This window comes from Peromyscus leucopus, chromosome 19 (assembly GCF_004664715.2).
Source record: "Peromyscus leucopus breed LL Stock chromosome 19, UCI_PerLeu_2.1, whole genome shotgun sequence".
NCBI lineage: Eukaryota > Metazoa > Chordata > Mammalia > Rodentia > Cricetidae > Peromyscus > Peromyscus leucopus.
The window spans coordinates 15,157,665-15,178,915 of record NC_051079.1 but is presented as its reverse complement, the minus strand read 5'-3'; the positions used below and the strand labels follow the sequence as shown (position 1 = coordinate 15,178,915).

Below are 21,251 nucleotides of genomic sequence, written 5' to 3'. Positions count from 1 at the left end.
GGGGGAAATTGAAGGGAATGAGGAAATGAATATGAGCAAAATAAATTATATGCATGTCTGAAACTTTAAGAGAATACGTTTTAAAAACAGAGGGGAAAGGCTTGGTTTCTGACCCAGCAATGCAAAAAGAAGTCCAAACAACAAACACACTCTCCCCAAACAAAAACACTAGCAACAAAAAATTCTTGGTTTCCTTCAGTGAGCAACCAACAGACACAAGTTAAGCTCCCTTCCACAAAGCTTAGAAGCCACCCAAGCACTTGTATAATATAATAAAAACCATTCGTATACTAGTGAACGAGGGCACAGGAATGGAAAGCAGAGTGAATAATCATCCCCTCCCTCATGCTCACAAGAGAAATGCCATCTTTTAGTCAGTGCCTACCACAGAACCTTTCAAATTCCAACAAGCCTGCAAAGGAGGCATTCTAGATACAAAAGGAGGATTAGATACAAACAGAATAAAAAAGGAGTAACTTTTCAGGGTGGAGATATGGCTCGGTGGTACAACATTTGCTGCAGTGCTGAATTCAATTTCCAGTTTTATAACTGGTGGGGACAGGTGCTGGGGAAATGGCTCAGTCTGTAAAGTGTTTACTGAGCAGGCATCACAACCCGAGTTCAGATCTCCAGCCCGCTTGTCAACAGCATGCACCATAATCCCAGTGGTGGGCAGTGGAGAAAGACAGATTCCTGAGCTCACTGGCCAGTTTGTCTAGCCAAATCTAGCTCTGGATCCAGTGAAAGACTCTGTGTCAAAAATGAAGGTGGACAGGGCTTAACTAAAATACCGGACCTCTGCCTGTGGTGACTTCACATACATGAGCATATCTGATGGACAAATGCACCACATACATGTGTGCATGTATGCAGCACACACACGGGGTAGGGGATGGTGACAGAGTATCATTCAGTCACCTTCTCACGTAGTCAATGAAAACAGGAATGTTTTTACTCTAACATGCACTGTGCTTCAGACATTTTCCTTCACAGTTCAGTTCACAGTGTTGCTACCAGATATCAAACTTCACTTTCCTTCTACAAGCTGTTACTAATACTGTCAATCTGAGTCATTCTCTAGAAATACAAGTTCAAATATGAATGAACATTTCTAATGAATACACCCATTGCAACTTACAATATTCACATGCCTACATGTTTCAGAATTAGAGTTGTTGGTCAAATTTCTCTTTAAGAGTCAGATTCTCTCTTCTTTCACAAACTCTCAGGCAGGCAAAGTTCCATAAGGTTCAAGAGACCATGGGGCATCAAAAATAGCATATTTGCCAGGCAATGGTGGTACACGCCTTTAATCCCAGCACTCAGGAGGCAAGAGGCAAGCGGATCTTTGTGAGTTTGAGGCCAGCCAGGAAAGACTCAAAGCTACACAGAGAAACCCTGTCTCGAAAAACCAAAAAAATAAAAACTTTTAAAAAAATAGCATATTTATTTATACTGCTAAGGTCTTAAAGAACAGTATTTCTTTGTTCCAAGACTGAAAATTATCAATAATTTTTATGTTTTAATAAATTATATATATATAAAACTATCGCATGCCCTATCCTTATGCAAACATATAAAATAACTTTCTTTTCCACTAAGCAATTAGTCTGTAGAGTTAATCAGCTATTATCCTTTAAAAAAAAAAACTAATTTGGTATAATATACCTTAAAAGTGCACCAAACTACAATTTGTTGGTATAGTGCCTCACACAGAAATGAACTTTAAAATAAACTGAGATTATCTGACTTCATGCAGCTGAAAGAGTCCGAACCATTCATGTGTGATAGGTAAATGTATCTGTAGTTAAAATTATATTGTTTAAAATTACAAGCTCATTTTATGTTTCAAAGTTTTATAGGGTTTTATGTACTGTAAAATCATCTGTATTAACCTCTGACAGGTTTATTCTATTAAAGAGATTTGTACCTGTGCAATTATACTTGTAACAAAAATCCTGAGTATCATTGTTTGTATCATTTCTTTCTCCCTTTTTGACAATAAACTTCTATAAACATGACCTATCATTTGTGATTTAAAATGTCTTAAAGGGATTACATCAACTAATCCATTTTAATTGTTGCTAATACCCAGCATTTACTTCGGTCCCCATTCACAATTCAAAATAAATGCTTATACCCTAAGTCTATGTCCCCATGTATGTCCTTCCCTTCCTCTGTAGAGGGCTAGATAATGAGTATTTTAGGCGAAGGGAATCCCAGGGTCTTGGTTGCAACTACTTGTGGAAGTTAAAGCACAAAGTAACCACAGACAAGGCAAAAGGGACACCGGTGGGTTTAGTTGCTATCACTCTGGATTTAGGCTAGTGAAATAGTGTGTTGAGTCTTGAACTAAGTCCTGGAGGAAACATTAAATACTGTGCCACTCCAATAGACTTGGGCTATCTTAACACTGTGCTTTCCAGAAGAGACCATTTATGGGCATGATGAGTTTATATAGCTTCAGCATTGAAAACACCATTCTTCATAGAGTACTAATGTCATCGCCCACTGAAATCACGTGCTACCTTCCTGGGAAGCTACATAAGTTTCCTAAGTATAACACTATATAATCAAGGACTTACTCTGGCTGCCCAACCTTTCCAATATTCTAATACCCATCTTTCCTATGTTCTTTCCTCAACTTACCCTGATGCCACTGGACACTGTACATCTTTCTGGCCCAGGAAGGTCAAAATATTTCTTCTTCGTTTCCATAGAAAAAGTGAGTTCTACATCCCCTACTTTTGCTAGCAGAGTTGGATGCTAACTTCAGTCTCCTTCTCCCTCACTGCTTGTAATACTATCCAAGTGAGACAAGCTGTGTACTTAACCTTCTCGGCCTCTTTCGTGCAGCAGCAAAGCCACATAATATCAATAATACCATAAAAGACTATCAGGTGAAAGACGGGAGGACACCTGAGAAAATTCTTCTATTTTCTTTTTCAATGGAGAGGAATAACAGTTGCCAAGACCTCCAGTCCCTTTTCTTCCTGCCCTATGTGTTCCTTTGGACTGGAGCAGCCATTAGGAGCTAGAACTGTAGAGCTGCCAACACTGATAACTTTTAACCCACAAATCAGTACCAGAGGTCATCTCTCTCCAGTTCTTATTATGTGAAAAACAAACCCTTAAATGGAAATGTCATTGGATTTCTAAACCACTAGTTATGGAAAGTGCTATCCAAAGTGTGTTATGAATTTTCCATAAACAGCATTTCTCTGACATGGAGAGAAAAGCAGCAGAATATGGTCTCTGCCCTGAGGGCTGACATTCTTGGAAGAATGAAGTCAATACAAGCCAAAAGGGGCCCAAGATGGTTTTCCATGGAGGGATGTAGTCAGACAGATAGACAGAGACAGAATCAGAGAGGGACAAAGAAAGAATCACAGAAAGAGAGTGACAGAGATAGACAGACACATAGGTAAAGAAGCAGAGAGAGACAGAGATAGAGTCAGAGAGAGAAACACATACAGAGAAAGAAAATGGAAAAAGCTAAAAACTTTACTCTTGTGGAGTCAATAAGCTTTATTAATGTTCTACTCAACAAATCAAATGTAAAAATCCTAACTATTAATTTTCTATCATATGCTTCCACTATGTGAAAAAAAGTTCAGAACTCATTTTTTATAGTTACAGTTTTGTGATTTTTCAAGCTAGTTAATTTATCTTTATAATTAGAGTTCTCTAATATTTTCAAATGCATTATTATTGTCAATATAGGAGTATGTCTGTCACTTGCAGAACCTTTGAAATAATAACCATCAAGTTAGTAATGATACTGCCAATAAAGACAATGGTTCTTTCAAGCATTCACACATTGCTTTTGCTGGCAGATCCATCACTCTCTGTTTAGGAACAATTGCTTCTCTCGTTGATCTATGTCATCATGTAATTCTATCTGGCCAAGAGAAAAGACCTAAGTATGGTTATTTTAATTCCCATATCCCTCTAAGTAAAACCTTTAAATTTAAATATGTTTGTACTGGGGCTTGAAATAGGATTCAGTGGTTAAGAGTGTTTACTGCCCTTCCAAAGGTACTTAGCACCAATATGGAGTAGCTAACAGCCATCCGTAACTGTAGTTCCAGGGATCCTTTCTCTGGCCTCCTTGGGCACATGTCTCCACACACACACAAAGCCCCACACATACATATACTTTAAACAGAAAACAAATCTTTAAAAAAAATGTGTTTATTTTTATACAAACAATGCACTATGTATATGGGTACATACACACACACACACACACACACACACACACACACACACACACACACACGCGCGCGCACGCACTTATACCAGTGCATGCACCCAAACACTTCTAACTTTAAATTGCAAAGCTTTCTGCTTCATGACATTGCTTGTTGGTTTTATGCTATGGTGTAAACATTTATCAACAACAGCAGCTATATATTCTATAAGCTGTTGTTCTGCTTTCTAGATTTTTTTTTATTCTAGTGTTCATAACAGAATAGGATTTCTTTAAACTTTACCTAGGAAGAAATCTAAATATGAGGAAGTTAAGCCTCCACTATAGTAGTGGGGCAGATTTTAATGAAGACCCAACATTTTGTGGTAATGTCCCAATTTCTCATTGTCTGTTTTGGTTGACAAATCTGTGCTGCACAGAGTAATAACAGCAGCAGAACAGCTGGGTGGCCTTATCAAGCACAAAGGAAGCACCAGCACATGCTGCTAAGTGTCTTTCTGATTGCCTAGAAATGGCAGCACATGCAGATTTATTCCCTGTTATAAATTAGAACAATTATTTCTCTGGAGTTTACAATTTCTTTACACAAGAGTCGTACTTGCTGTACATAAAATGAAAGAGACTTTTAAAGGATATCTTCCCTTTCTTTGATGATCAGTTCATTCTGTTCTTCCAACTGCCGAATCTTCTTCTCAAAGGACTCCTGCTCGCTCTTCAGGCGCTCCTCTGTCACTTCCTTTTCTTCACTGATCCTGAAAGAAAGACCAAAAAAGGAAAGAAAATGTAAAGTCCATCAGGAGAAAGCCACATGCCTACAGCTTCAGCTCACCCAAACGACACTTCTGACACAGGATTTTTACGGAGTTCTGTTTTTAATTTACTCTCCCATAAAAGTCTTCAACTTTGCAACATTCATGCTCCACATTTTAAAAGATACCTACAAGAAGGAAACAGTTAGAATCATGGTCTACATTTTTAACTGAAGCAGTGTCAGACCACAAAGTAACAATAGAAGATCTCAGCCTCCGTGTCACTTAGAGTAGGCCATAGGTTAGTCAACAGAGCAATAATCTAAATGGAGGGAAGAGCTGGACTGGCACCATGAAGAGGACAGAAACTGGCAGAGTGCATGTCCAGTGCTGGCTTGTTAATTCTTGGGAAGGACAACAACAGCTTAAGCAAAAACCTTTACCACTGTCGTCATCTACGGACTCTGCAGAGGCTGTCCTCCAAACATCCACAAACTGTCCTCTGACTTAACATGAAAAGACAGTTAGAGTTAAGCGACAGGACTAATGGTGGTGCCCGAAGGAATGGATTTCTCTTGAAGTCTTCTATTTTACGTTAAATATTATTGCATATTTTATGTTTCTCTATATGATAACATTATATGTTTTAATATCAAAAGCCCTCTGTGGTGGTCTGGAAAAGAATGGCTCCCACAGGCTCATATATTTGAATGCTCAGTCATTAGGAAATGGCACTATTTGAGAAGAATTAGGAGGTGTGGCATTGTTGGAGTAGGTGTAGCCTTGTTGGAGGAAGTGTGTCACTGGGGGTGGATTTTGAGGTTTCAAAAGTCCACACCAGGCTGAATCTCTGTCTCACTCTCTCTGACTGTGGATCAGAATGTAATTCCCAGCTACTGCTCAGGTGCCATGTGTGCTGCCATGCTTCTGCCATGATGATAATGGACTAAACCTCTGAAACTGCAAACAAGGCCCAATTAAATGTTTTCTCTTCCAAAAGTTGCCTTGGTCATGGTTTGTCTTCACAGAAGGAAGGTAAGATTAGGAATTAAATAAATCATATTGACAAGAGTGAACTTGAGACACTATCTCTGTTCCCTGGAGACTGTGCCAAAACTTGTGGTAGACCAAGCTTTCTCCTTCCTGTGGACCCTCTTGGCCCTCCATTCTAATCCATTCCCATTCCTTGTGTCAGCCACCAATACCTAGAAGTACTCTCTGCCTAGGACCCTCGGTGGCTGCACTGCACCTAGAGTCGGGTAGGTGATTCTCACTCTCCTCTTGCCCTCTACTACAGTCTCTCCAGTCTCACCCCCAGCTCTGTAGTGGCCTGCGTGCACAGGCCTGTCCTTCCAACCTATCTCAATTCCCTGGAGACTCCAAGAACACTGGTGTGGACCCAGCTTTTCTTTTTCCTGTGGACCCCTTCAAGTCTTCTCTTCTAATTCATCCTCATCTCTTAATGTCAGTCCCCAATACCCAGAAACACTTTTAACCTGGGAAAACCAGTGACTACACCGGGCAGGGAGTCAGGCCAGGTATTCATGCTATCCTTCCTGTTCTCCATTACAATCTCTCCATTTCCATCCTCAGCCCAGTAGCAACCTGCTTACAGCTCCCCTCCTGTCACCTCAACTCCATTCAACTCCAACTCCAGGTTCAGACTCGGGATCACCCTGGACATCTCATCCCTGTCTTTCCAGATTATTCTCTACCTTGCTGCACCTACTAACAGAAGCCCCTTTTCTGACCACACATCCAACTCCCTAGGAGCCCCCACGTGGTGTGAATAGCCCCATTTGTCCTTGTGAAGCCGCTCTCAGCCTTTCCATCTAGCCACATCCATGCCTCTTCACCACCCACTGACCCGCAGGGGCACTTTCTACCAGGCAACACACTGCCACCATACTTTCCTAAGATCAAGAGGGAGCAACAGAAAGCAAAGAAAGGAATAGCCACCTAACAAAGACAAAACATGTATCAACACTATGCTGGCAAGTATTACGTCAACTTGACATAAGCTAGATTTATCTGAAAGGAGCGAACCTCAATTGAGAAAATGCTTCCATAAGATTCAGATATAGGGCATTTCTTATTTAGTGATTGATGGCAGAGGGCTCAGTCCACTGTGAGCAGTGCCTTCCTTGGAGTAGTGGTCATGGGGTTCTGTAAGAAAGCAGGCTGAGTAAGCCGTGATAAGCAAGCCAAGAAGCATCACGACTCTATAGCTTCTGCAACAGGTCCTGCCCTGTTTGAGTTCCTGTCCTGACTTTCTTCGATGACGAATAATGATGTGGAAGTATTAGCTAGATAAACCCTTTCCTCCCCAAGTTGCTTTGGTCATGATGTTTCATCACAGCATTAGTAACTAAGACAAATACCTAGTCCAAACCCCAGATGTCTAGACACCAGTGCAAAATGACAAACATCAAGAGCTAAGACCATGCCTCCAGCAGAAAGAACCCAGTAAGTGTACTACAGTAGGCCCAGAGAAACGCAATATAGCTGAAATATAAGACAAAGACTTCAAGACAGCAATTATGAATATGTTCAAGAACCATAAAGAGGATATAAAGAAATCCCATAATGAAGTCTGTGAAAACAACAGCTCAAGACGTGAAAATAGAAATACAATCACTAAAGAAAATCCAAGCTGAGACTAACTGAAAATGAAAAATTAGGAAGTCAAACAAAAACCTTAAAGGTAAGCCTCAGTGACAGAGTGCAAGACAATAAAAAGAACCTTTCAAGCATGGAAGATAAAGTAGAACAAATGGATATTTCAGTCAAATAGTATGTTAAATCTAAAATAATCCAGGCACAGAATATGCAGGAAATCCGGGACACAGTGAAAAGACCAAATCTACAAATGATAGGAATAGAGGAAGAAGAGGAAACCCATTTCAAAGGTATAGAAAAATATTTTCAACAAAATCACAGAAGAAAATTTCCCTAACCTAAAGGAAGAGATGTCTATCAATGTACAAGTATACAGAACACCAAATAGACTGGACCAGAAAAGAAATTCCCAACAACACATAATAATCAAAACACTAAACATACAAAGACAGAATATTAAAAGCACAAGAGGAAAAACCAAGTAATTTATAAAACCAGACCTATTAGAATAACACCTGACTTCTCAATGGAGACTCTAAAAGCCAGAAGGGCCTGGACAGATGTTCTACAAACTCTAAGAGACCAAAGATGCCAGCCCAGACTACTATATCCAGCAAAACTTTCAATCATAATAGATGGAAAAGAACATTCCATGATAAAAACAAATTTAAGCCTTATGTATATATTTAAGCAATATGTATATACAAACCCAACACTATAGAAGACACTAAAAGGAAAACTTCCACCTGAAAACTTCCACACTCAAGAAGATACAAGAAACAAATAATATAAGACAAGCAAATCAAGAGGAAAAAAACACACACAATACAACAAAATAATGGAAATCAACAAATACTCCTCATAATTCTCAAAAAGTAAGGGTCTCATATTCCCCAATAAAATACTAGATTCAAAAACAGGACCTATCCTTTTCCTTTATCCAAAAAACACACCTTACCATCAAGGACATACATCAACTCAGAGTGACAGGATAGAATAATATATTCAAGCAAATGGACCAGGAAGCAAGCAGGGGTAGCCATTTTAATATCTGACAAAATAGACTTCAAGCTAAAACTATTCAGAAGAGATCGGGAAAGACACTACATACTCATCAATGGAAATATTCACCTGTAGCAGGAATCTTAACAGTTCTTATTAATAAAATCAAACCTGAGGCCAGTTATCGGGGTGAACACTGGAAGATCAGAGAGACAGAACAAGCCACAGCTTCCTCACCTGGCCAACTTCTCAGCTGATCTTGTTTCCACAGACTGGAAGCCTCTGTGTCCTCATATTCAAATGGCTCTCAGCTGAACTGCTGCTAGAAGCCTGAAAGCTTAACCAGCCAAAATGCTTCTAGTTCCTGGTCTTCACGCCTTATATATCTTTCCTTTCTGCCATCACTCCCTGGGATTAAAGGCTCACTTCTTGGGATTAAAGGCGTGAGTCACCATGCTTGGCTGTATCCTTGAACACATGGATTTCTGCCTCTGGAATGCTAGGATTAAAGGTGTGAGTGCCACCATTTTCTAGCCTTTGTATCTAGTGGCTGTTCTGTTCTATCTGACCCCAGATAAATTTATTAGGGTGCACAATAATTTGGGGAACACAATACCACCACATCCACCAACAGAATACTGCAATTCTAAACATTTATACACCAAACACAAGGACACACACATTCATAAAAGAAAAACTACTACAGCTAAAATCACATATTGACCCTCACAGCATGATAGTTGGTAACTTCAGTAACCCACTCTCATCAATGGACAGGTCATCCAGACAAAAAATAAACAGGGAAATGCTGGAGTTAACTAATGTTATAAACCAAATGGGCCCTACAGATATTTACAGAACATTTCGCCCAAACACAAAATAATATACCTTCTCTACAATTCATGGACCTTTCTCCAAAATTGACCATACACTTGGACACAAAGTGAGTCTCAACACATATAAGAAAACTGAATAACTATCATGGATTAAAAGCTGGATACCAACAACAATAGAAAGTATACGGATTCATGAAAACCGAATAACTCACTGCTGAGTTGAAAATTTCTCAAGATAGAAATTAAGAAGGAAATTAAAAACGTTTTAGGATTGAATGAAAATGAAAGCACAACAAACTCAAACCTTTGGAACACATGAAGGAAGTTATGGGGCAAGTTCAAAGCACTAAGTGCCTACTTAAAAAAAAAACATAATGGGAGCCATCTCCTATTAGCAACTTAAAGTCAGAATGGCAAAGATCAATGAACACCTGACAACAAACACTGGGAGAGCTGCAGAGAAAAGGGAATCCTCACTCACTGTCGGTGGAAACACCAACTCGTAGAGCCAGTATGGAGATCAGTGTGGAAAATTATCAAAGCTGAAAATATATCTGCCTACGACATGACTATACCACTCCTTGGCATACACCCAAAGCACTTGACATCATACTCCACGATACTTGCGCAGCCATGTTCATTGCTGCCCTGGCCACAACAGCTAGGAAAAGGAAACAATCTAAATGTCCTTGAACTGAAGAATGGATAATGAAAAAGTGTTACAAAGACACAATGGAATAATATTGATCTGTAAAGAAAAATGCAATCATGAAGTCTGCAGGTAAATGGGCGGAACTTAGAAGAGTTATATTGATTGAGGTCATCCAGACTCCAAAATATCACATGTTCTCTCGCATCTGGAGCTCCTAGCTCCAAATCTCATATGTGAGAACATATCCTGGAATAACTGCAGAAACTAGTACAATAAAAGGCAATGTGGCCAGGGTGAGGTAGAGAGGGAATAATAAAAGAACAGCAGTGTACAAGTGATCTGATTAGGGAAATGGATGGGGAGGTCCCTAATTAGAGAAGAATGAGATAGATAAATACAGAAGAAATGAAAATGAGAAGGGTGAAAGAGCAGTAAGGAGGTCTGAAAACGGTCAGAAGAAATCATACTATTAACTGTTTACCAAGAAAACAAAAAAACCCTATTATATATGTAAGTCTGTGTATGAAAATACATGTATAGTTTTAATAAATTTTCTCATCTAGGCTGACAATGATCCCTTTAAGAGCTGAGACTACCTAACAAAAACCCTAACACAAGGAATGAGAATCTCCCTTTTGAGTAGCTGGTCAGGGTTGTCCAAGAGACTTCTTCAAAATACAGGCCATTGCTATTATCCTTGGCTGCCCCCCACCCCCAGAGGCGGAAGTTAAGTCCCTATTGCTGAAGACATCAGGACTTGGAGGCCTCTGAGCTGGAACTGACCTGAAAGCCTCCTACCTGAGGACTAGCTTTCATGGAACTAGAAGTTGCCAAGCTTCCAAAAGAAGGAAACAAGCAACAGCCCTACTCAGCTATGATGCCTATGAAGCACATCAACGAGCATCGTGCCATGATAACCCTAAGAATATAGCAGTGGCAAACGTATTTTGGCTATAACCAATAGCTCTCTACTTGAACTTAAGACTCACTCAACAAGAAAGAAATCATGCCTGGCACTGGAAATCTAGCCAACTACCCTAGTGAAGTCATGGATCTTGGAGGAGAGAGAACCTACAATCACCATTTTACTAAACCAGCACAAGCCCTAAGTAAACTCTAAATATTTGCCCTTATACACACAAATAAATATAGTTCTTACCCCTTATCAATCAAACTTCTCTTTGCAACATACAAAGACCATTATAGAAAATCACAGCCAATCAAAATGCAGAGTTGTGGAGTCCAGTCCCAATGGATACATCTACAAAACCTTCCCACATCTAAACCTCAGGGAACATTGTAGACTAAGGAGTAGAAAGAGGATAAGAGCCACAGGATTGTACGTCTAACATGAGACTGTGCCTCCAAGCAATGTTTGAAGCTAGACTCATAACGTCTCATTAAACATGACTGCCCACACTTAAGCTGAACAAGAGACTCCAGCAATAGACACACCAAAGTGGACACGGTAATGACTGTGAGGCCTCAGCCCTGCACAAAGAACAATAGGCAACTAAGGAACGCTGAGAGTTGGAGAAACTCTTCCCCGGGCAAGAGAACACCAACTGGCTATTCAATAACAAATGGTCAGCCCTGAAAACATACATACAAGTAACATTATACAGAATGAGCAGGAATACACACACACACACACACACACACACACACACACACACACACACACGCATGTAACAACAGTAAAAAAAAAGAGAGTCCATGAATTTGAAAGACAACAAGGAGGGATATATCACAGGGTTTGAAGAAAGGAAAAGGCAGGGAGATACGATTTAGTTATATAATAATCTTAAAAGTTAAAGAAAAAAATGAATTGGAAAGACCTGTAGACCCCTAAACACACCAGCTCACATTCAAGCAGAATGATATTGTATAACTGCATATGCAATTCTGTGTTCGACTTCAGAGTTAGGCAGAGTTACTATCTTTCTATTTCCAGTTCCTATTTTGGGGATTATTATATAATTCTATCATTTCTCCCTTTAGAGCAAGAGCAGTTTCATAGTATACTTCCCGAGAGAAAGAGACACATGGTTTGCAAACAAACAGCAGCATGGCTAAAAAAAAAAAAAATTAATGGATTTCAAAATTAAAATATATTCCAGTGAAAGAGTCTAATTTCCTTTTGATAACTTTTAACATTGTGCAGATATTTAAAATGTACTGTCTAAAAGAATATAGTACTTTGGCAATCACAGATGAAGCAATGTTTGCAAAGATTCTAAGAACTACAGATACATATTTCTTATGAATATAGATTCAAAAATCCTCAGCAAGACACTAGCAAACAGAATCCAGGTATATAAAAAAGTAACTGTATGTCATGACCAGCTAGGATTTATATTAGGAATGCAAGTCAGTTCAACATTTAAATCTGAAGTGATGTAATGTACCACACATTAATAGAACCATAGACAAAAAAGTATATGATTGGCCGGGCGGTGGTGGCACACACCTTTAATCCCAGCACTCGGGAGGCAGAGGCAGGCGGATCTCTGTGAGTTCGAGGCCAGCCTGGTCTCCAAAGCGAGTTCCAGGAAAGGCGAAAAGCTACACAGAGAAACCCTGCCTCGAAAAACCAAAATATATATATATATATATATATATATATATATATATATATATATATATATATGATTAATTATAGTAGGTACATAAAAAGCATTTGAAAAAAATCTAAAAGAACTTAATGATTACAAAAACTTTCAATAAATAGGAAAGAAAAAAATAGATGATACCAAGAGACACACTAACACAGAAAGGGAAAACGTCAAAGAACCCTATCCTAAATAAGAACTAAGGAGGGCTGAGAATGGGGGAAATAGTGTTCCCAAGGAGAGAGGCCCCACTGGTTATCAATACCAAATGGTCAGCCCAGAAACACATACACACAAGTAACAGTATACGTATTCAGCAGGCAATCATTTATATACTGAAGGAAAAACAAATATGTAAAACAATAATTTAAGAAAAAAAAGCCATGAACTTGAGAAAGGGCAAGGGCAGTACATGGGAGGAGTTGAGGGTGGAAAGGAAAAGGGAAGGTGATATATTTCTAAGTGTATTTTAATTTTAAAATTAAAAAATGGGGCTGGAAAGATGCCTCAGCAGTTAAGAGCATTGGCTGTTCTTCCAGAGGACACAGGTTCAATTCTCAGTACCCATGTGACAACTCACAACTCTCAGGAGCTCCAGTTCCAGAGGAACCAACACCCTTACACAGAGATACATGTAGGCAAAACACCGATGTGCATGAAATGGAAAAAAAAATAAACTGAAATATATATAAAAATATAAAAGTATTAAAAAATTAAGAAAATTAAAAATGAGAGGAAAAAAAGGTGATCTATTGAAAACCCATAAAAACACTATACTTAATGGTGAAAAACTGAAGGAATTCTGTTATGTTCAGGAACCAAGAATTCAGCACAGTATTAGCTGACAACCAAGGCAATCAAGCAGTAGAGACTTGTATCCAGATTCTAATGGAAGAAATGAATCCATGTCTACTTTGTATTATACAACTTCATATAGAAAACTAAGAAATTATCTGTGACCATATCACCGACTCACATTTGAATATGGAAGCTACACAGGGATGGGAGAAAAATTATAAAATTCACTAAAAAAAAAAAAAACTATAATAAAGGAGATCGTAGAAAATACAGGCTCCCACAGAAAATTGCAAAAGCCAGCTGTATGATTATATCCTAGCAGTGAACAACTCGAAATACAATTAAAAAATAACTCCACTTACAATTTAGTTGTGGGAATAAAATATAATCAGGTAAAATCAACACAAGGAGTATAAGACTTAATACCTGACAACTGCAAAACACTACTGAAAGAAATTAAGACTGAAATAAATGAAATCATGTGAAATGCTGTTACACAAGAGTGGAGCTGGAGAGATGGTCTGGTGTTAAATCATTTCATTCACAAGCTTGTGGACCTTATTTTAGATCCCCAGAGTGCATGTATATTCCTCTCAATTTAAAAACTTACTGGAAACTACACTAACAAAGATGGTGTGATAAACCTATAGATTAATCAAACAAAACTGGGAGTTCAGGAAAAGTCTCTTTTTTTAATTTAAAATCAAAATTGATTTTTGACTAAAATTTGATTTCAACTGATTGATTTTCAGTCACAGTACTAAGAATGAAATCAGACCCATATCTTATCACCCTGCTATGGAATAATGCTTTTGTACACTGGTTTAATAAAACACTGATTGGTCAGTAGCCAGGCAGGAAGTACATGCAGGATAAGGAGACAAGGAGAATTATGGGAAGAGGAAGGCTGAGTCAGGAGACGCCAGCTCACCATCCAGGGAGCAGCATTTAACAGCACACAGGCAAAGCCATGGGACACATGATGACATATAGATTAATAGAAATGGGCTGAGTTTAAGTGTAAAGAGCTAGTCAGTGGTAAGCCTGAGCTAATGGTGAAGCAGTTTTAATTAACATAAGCGTCTGAGCAATTATTTTATGAGTGGCCACAGGACTGCAGGAGCTTGGCAGGACTGGAGAAACTTCACACTACATCACCCTGCATAAAAATAAACTTCAAATGGACCAAAGGTCCTAGTATGAAATCTGAATTGTTAAAACTGCTGGAAGAAAACACAGAAAGCACCTATAAGATATAGGTGTAGGAAGTGACTTTCTGAACAGGACTCCATTTTTACAGGAATCAAAACCAACAACAGACAGGGCCTTACAAAACTAAAATGCTTCTTTCTATCTAGCAAAGTAAATAATCAATAAGAATGAACAAGCACAGAAATGAGAGATCTTTGCCAGCTATATATCTGATAGAGAGTTAATTTCCAAAATATACAAAGAACTCAAAGAAATACTCAAGAATACAAACAACCCAACTGAAAATTGGACAATCAATCTGAGCACAGAGTTCTCAAAAGAAGTTATTAAAATGACTAAGGACTATTGATTTCAAAGTGTTCAACATCTTTAGAAATTAAATAAATGCAAATTAAAACTACTTTGAGATTTCATATTATCCCAGTCATAGTTTCTAAGATCAACAAATGCTGGTGAAATGTAGGGAAAGGAGAACTCTCAAACCTGTTGGTAGGACTACAAACTGACACAGCAATTATAGGAATCAGAGAATTCTCAAAAATACCAAAAGTAGATTTAACAAAGGACTTCATATCTTACTCCACAGATACTTGCTCAGCCATGTTTACTGCTACTCCATTCACAATAGCTAGGAACCAGAAACAACCTAAATGTCCGGCAAATGATGACTGGATAATGAAAATGTGGTACACATTCACAATAGTATTCAGGTGTAAAGAAAAAGAAAATCATGAAATTCGCAGGTAAATGGATAGAACTAGGAAATACTATATTGAGTAAGGTAACCCAGACCAAGAAAAACAAATGCAACATGTTCTTCTTTCTTTGTGGATCCCAGATCCAAATCTTTAGATGGACTAAATGCAGAAACCAGGGGAGTGTAAAGAGACCATAGTAGTGGGAGAAATGGAGCCCTAGAGAAGACAGTAGGACATAGGAGCTGTGTAGGGTGATAATGAAAAGAATGGGGTGGGGCACTTTATCTGGGGAGGGGAGGAGGGCAATACAGAGGTGAGGGCAAAAGGATACATAACATTATAGTTACTTGAAAAAACATAGGGAAACATTAAGTTATGATTAATTACAAATACGCATCTACTACATGCACACACACATTAATTTAAATTAATTTACAACAACTGGGGTGATAATGCTCCCCAAAAACCACAAACTATCTAACAAGAACCCTGAGGCAAAAAGTGGAAATCTCATTTTGAGTTGTTCATCAGGGGTGTCCAAGAAACTCTTCAAATAATATAGGCTATCGCTCTTCCACTTAGTTGTCTCCAAGAACTTAACTATTGCTGCAGACACCACACACTTTAGACATAGGACTTGGAGGAATTCAGCTGGAATTGACCTGAAAGCCTCTTCCCTAAGGACTAGCTAGCATATCTGGTAATATGCAAGCTGCCAAGGGAGAAAATCAATCAACAGTCCTACCCAGATATAAAGCCTACAAACACAACAATGACCACTATAGTAAGGTATCCCCAAAGACGCAGTAGTGGTACTTTATTATTGGAGTAACCAACAAACATCTCATTGGACTTCAGTGACCCTTCCCCCCATTGTGGTACTCATGTTGCTAAGGTTAGGGCTCAATCAAGAATATCACACCTATGATTTGGTCACAAAAGACACTGACTTCTGTTAATGCTCACTTGCTAACTCCAATGGAAGCCAAGAGTCAAGTAAATGCGGAAGATGTTAGCTTATTTCTTCTTGATGCTTAGAGTAAATTGGCCAGAGAAAGTTAGCTCAACCAAACCATTAAGCTACAATGAGCAAGACTTTAGTAATTTCCAAGACTGTTAGCCTTCACACACACACACACACACACACACACACACACACACACACACACACACACACGAGGGGGAAGGCCAAATTTTTAAAAATATTCTTCTGAGTGTATTTTAAATACTGGATATCATCATGTAAAACATGTTTTAGAGATAAAGCCAAAAGCTGAAACTTTCATTGAGGCTTTAGAAAAATTAAAGTTTATATCTCAATATAAACAGGAAAGATGTTTAAGAGATTAATGTTCAGGTTCAAAATTTTTCAATTAGCAAATCCTCCAAGAAACTTGCCAGTATTTTAAGCTGGCATATTTTTGTTGTAATGCATTGGGCACCCATAGAGAACACAGATTTTAAATGTGCTAATCAATTGCTTTAAATTCCTCATCAGCTTGCTCAGCAGCATGTGCATCCTAACTGCATCTGCCTCTGTTGCTGTCTCTCATATTTCTCTTCTTCCTCCTGTGCCTCGTTGTTTACTGATGTCTGAATATCTTGGGAAGCTCAACAAAGAATACATTCCAATGCTCAGAACTAAGCAGACCACTTCTTGGCTCAGACTCTATTAATCTCATCATGAATAGACTGCTTTGAAGTTTGTTGCTACTCTTGATCCTCAGTGTACCACAGGCATCAAATTCCTCTAGGCAAAAGTTCCCTTTGGGTAGACCAGATGCTTCTTCTCAATGTCTGCCGCACACTCAGCTTTCTTTCCCAGCCTGGTGAGTTTCTACATTTACTATACACTTGGTAGTCTGGGCTATGGCAGTTTTCTTTGGGTTGGGGTTCCTGTGATTATACCTATACTAAACAGTCCTGACCAGCCTAGGTCTATGAAGTATTATTGTCTTTCTTCTATAATTTGGGGACCAGCATGTAACTCTTCCATCCATTGAGTTTTGCACCTCCTTCCCACCATGTTAGGCAGTTTTTAATGATCACATACTCTTCCTGAAAACGTGTTTTGTTTCACAGAGGAAGACAGAGAACCTTCCTGTCATCCTCCTGGCAAGTGCAGTTTCCCTTCCACCACCTGCACCAAGAGAAACCAGTTGTCTTGCCAAATGGAGCCTATGAACAAACATCATCAAAAGGGTTCCAGTTCCCCCTAGTTTGCTGTCCCAGGGGATCCACTCTTACCTGCCCACCGCTGGCCTTCTGCAATTTCCCACATACTTCAGTTGAAAACCCCATTTGTTTCTAGGGAGTCCAGGTACACTAGTGCTCACTGCTACCTTTCCCTAGCAACGTAGGTCTCCTTAGGTCTTGGGCTAATGGGTTACTCTTTGATCTCAGCTCTATTTTTAAGTCCACATCTTTATTATTATAAGATGAGGAATAACACCCTGTAAATCATCAGACTTAATTATATAATTACATATGCTTACCTACTTGGTTTTGCACTTATTTTCCTAACATTCCCTTTCCATTTCCTAAGCGAGAGCAAGTTTAATAACAAAACATTAATTAGCATTAGATTATATCCCACAGAACTACAATATGTACTAATTATAAAAGGGAAAAACCAACTTCACAATAGTGAAACCTGGAGCAGTACGTCCCCACCTCACAAAGATTCAGCAAAGGGCACAGTACTTCTTTCCTACTCTTGGTACAAATGCAGTGCTTGAATCTTACTAAGAGAAAATGGACAAATCCAGATTTAGGAAAATTCCACAAAATATATGATTGATACTCTTTAAAAGTAACATGGTCAAGAAGGACTGAAATACTGTTACAAATTAGAGAACACTAAAAAGACATAATAAATGACAACACAGTGAAACCCTGAATCAGAACTTCAAATAAATAAATAAATAAGCAATCTTAAGGAAATAACATTGTTGAGCTACAATTAAGGAGTGCAGTTTCATTAATACAAATATATCAGCCATAAATTCCTGGTGTGGCTCACTATTTCTTTAATAGAAAATGTATAAAAATGTATAGAAAGAAAAGGGAGAAGAAACAGTCTCAATTTTTTCACTTAATACGTAGTTTCAAGCAAGAGTTTTAATATTGGCATATTTCCCAGGAAATTCAAAATGAAAAGAAAACTATATTATATAGAGTAAATAAAGATGTAATATTTTGACCTCTGCTGAAGCTAACATGTTACTGAAGCATATCTAAAAATCTTTGTTGTCTTATTCAAATACTTTTAAATTATCAAAAATTTGAGTATAAGATGATAATTATGTTTCTAAAAAAGGCTTAAAGACAGAACATATATCGTTCTATACCGTTAAATGACTTTCTAACTACAGGAAGTTAAAAATTCATCTTTTCTTAAAATTCCTATGTAATTAATTATGTATGTCATCCCATAACCCCAAAATGATCCATAAAAGCTTCAAAAAGAAGCAAAAACTCTTAAGTAACTAAAAAAATCAAAGTCTAATGTTCCTACTGTAGGGCAATGTACATTTAATTCTTACCTAAAGGTTATAATAGATGTTTTTTAAAAAGAGAAAATAAAATAATGATCTACTCACTTTACAATGGAAAACTAATGATATTTTTGTTTGTTTTTTGTTTTGTATCTCAGAAATGTCAAGTAGAACTAGCAAACCGTCCTCTGGGAAAAATCAGAGTATCTGGGCCTCAAAAGGAACTTGTCCTCAAATAAGTTACTGCAAAAGCAGTCTCTTGGGAACAATGCATAAACTGACAATGGAACCAAGACAGGAAACAGAAGGCTTTTTAGATTCCTCTAGAATAAAGTTCATCCCTATCCAGTATTGCAGCTGTGACTAGAATTATTTTACAATGTTGAAACTTATTTTTCTTCAACAATAAGGTCAACAAAACAATCTATGTATTAGTCCACAGCACCCGTTGCCACCTCAAAGGTCCTAGTAAACAAGGACATGCATACAGAGAACTGCCACCATCTTTCAGCACAAGCAACAATGCTTTGCAAAGCTAGTCATCGCTCAGGTCTCTGTAAATGATGCTACTTTTACCATCTATGCAGACAATTCATTAATGCTACAGTGAAAGACTTTCTGAGGTCATATAACTCAACAACTGCAACAAGAATTCTCTTTATCCTAAATCTTTCTAGAGAAAGCTCAGTCAATATCCTACTTACCCTTCTGCACATGTAAGTCAATGCTAGACACCTTAGGGAAACCCCTTCATTTACTTGAAACTTGAAACTTATTTATCAACTCACCCCTTAGTATTTTCTTCCATAAGCAATGTAATTCACATCACTGTAATTTCTCCTTGTTGTACCTATTCTTCATTAGCCTCTGAATTTTGGTTCACCTCTGTATACTAATGTTATTTGTGCAATTAACACAAGTGGGAAGGCTCCGTGAATATATGAAAATAAGTAAGTAAGACTGTTAACTCATAGCCGAAATTTCAAAGTCTGTTTGTTTTCTTATGTGCTAGCACAATTTTGCTCACTCATATTCACTATGAATAAGGGGTGTATTTTATTTATCTGTGCTGTCTCATCATCATGCCTTTCTATAAATAAATTTCAAACATCTCCTGGAATAATATCAGCAAGTTTGCATAAGAGCTGAAACTCCTTACCCATGCTATACCTGAACACCTTAAAGGAATATGTAAGTTTCCTAAATCTTCTGACACTTGCCCCCATTTGATTTCTTTTCTTTTCCACATAGGGTCTCTTTCTGTAGACCAGGCTGGCCTTGAACTCAGAGATCTGTCTATCTCTGCCTCCCGAGTGCTGGGATTAAATGTATGTGTCACGATGGTTTGATCTTTAATACACTACTCATGTCATACCCTCTTATTGTCTTTTACAATATTTCAATGAATTCATTGTTCTAGCCTATTATGCCAATGATAAATTTTATTTTGTATCTTTTATTCATACATTTCCACTTAAAAGCATTAATACACCTTACAGGCATCTTTACTTTTTATGATTTCTTAAATTAAAATTCATGTTAGTACAAAGAACTCGAAAATGAAAAACATCACACAGCTATATCAACATATGTACTAAAACAAGCATTTGCCCAAACCCAGATATAAATGTCTCAGTGAACATCCAAACAGTTGGGAAAGTCCTTCTGAAGCTACAGAGCTCTGCTTTGGATTTTACACTTTCACCATCAATTACATTACTATGCTCTTATCTATCACAAAATTTTAAAAAAAATCCATTCGTGTTAAAATTAGAAAACAAGTAGCTTTATATTATCTTTCACAACCCATGTCTTTTACCTGCACTCTGCCCTTTCTCACCACGTAATATCTCTCTTTTTCCTTTCTACATATATATGAGAAAAACAGTTACATCTGCACACATGTACATATTACATGCTAGAATCTGCATATGAAGGCAAATAAGTAGATTTTCTTTTCCCAATGTTTGGTGACACTGATTAATATTATACATTCTAAGTTAATCCATTTTTCTATGGTGCCAAAAGGCATCTTTCTGAACCCGTGTTACATACCATCAGTACAGACATTAAATAGAAGGTTCACATACAGAGCCTGTATGTGGACCTGTCCAAGATAAAAGTACGTTTTCCCACGTAACATTGCCAAAGACTAGACCCTATGTCAGAAAAGAAGAAGAAAAAAAAAAAAGGTGCAGAGCTTGGGAATATCTCTTGTAAAGATGCTTTAAACCTCAAAAGTAATATTTGAAAAAGAAGTTAACACTATGTATTTATATTAAATATTATGCTATAACTGAAAAACAAAACAAAACAAAAAACACTGCTTGTTCTGTAGGCTTGCTAAGAGCTACTGACTTCTA

At 37.9% G+C, this 21,251-nt stretch overlaps 1 protein-coding gene across 4 annotated transcripts in view; it reads right to left on the bottom strand.

Moving 5' to 3' along the window:
• Positions 1 to 21,251, bottom strand: part of Kiaa1328 (KIAA1328 ortholog) — a 284,149-nt gene that overhangs the window by 225,769 nt on the left and 37,129 nt on the right. For all 4 annotated transcript variants that reach the window (XM_028867149.2, XM_028867152.2, XM_037197016.1 and 1 more), the window contains exon 5: positions 4,850 to 4,965. In XM_028867149.2, the coding sequence (XP_028722982.2) occupies positions 4,850 to 4,965 (116 nt within the window). The remainder of the gene's footprint in view (positions 1 to 4,849; positions 4,966 to 21,251) is intronic.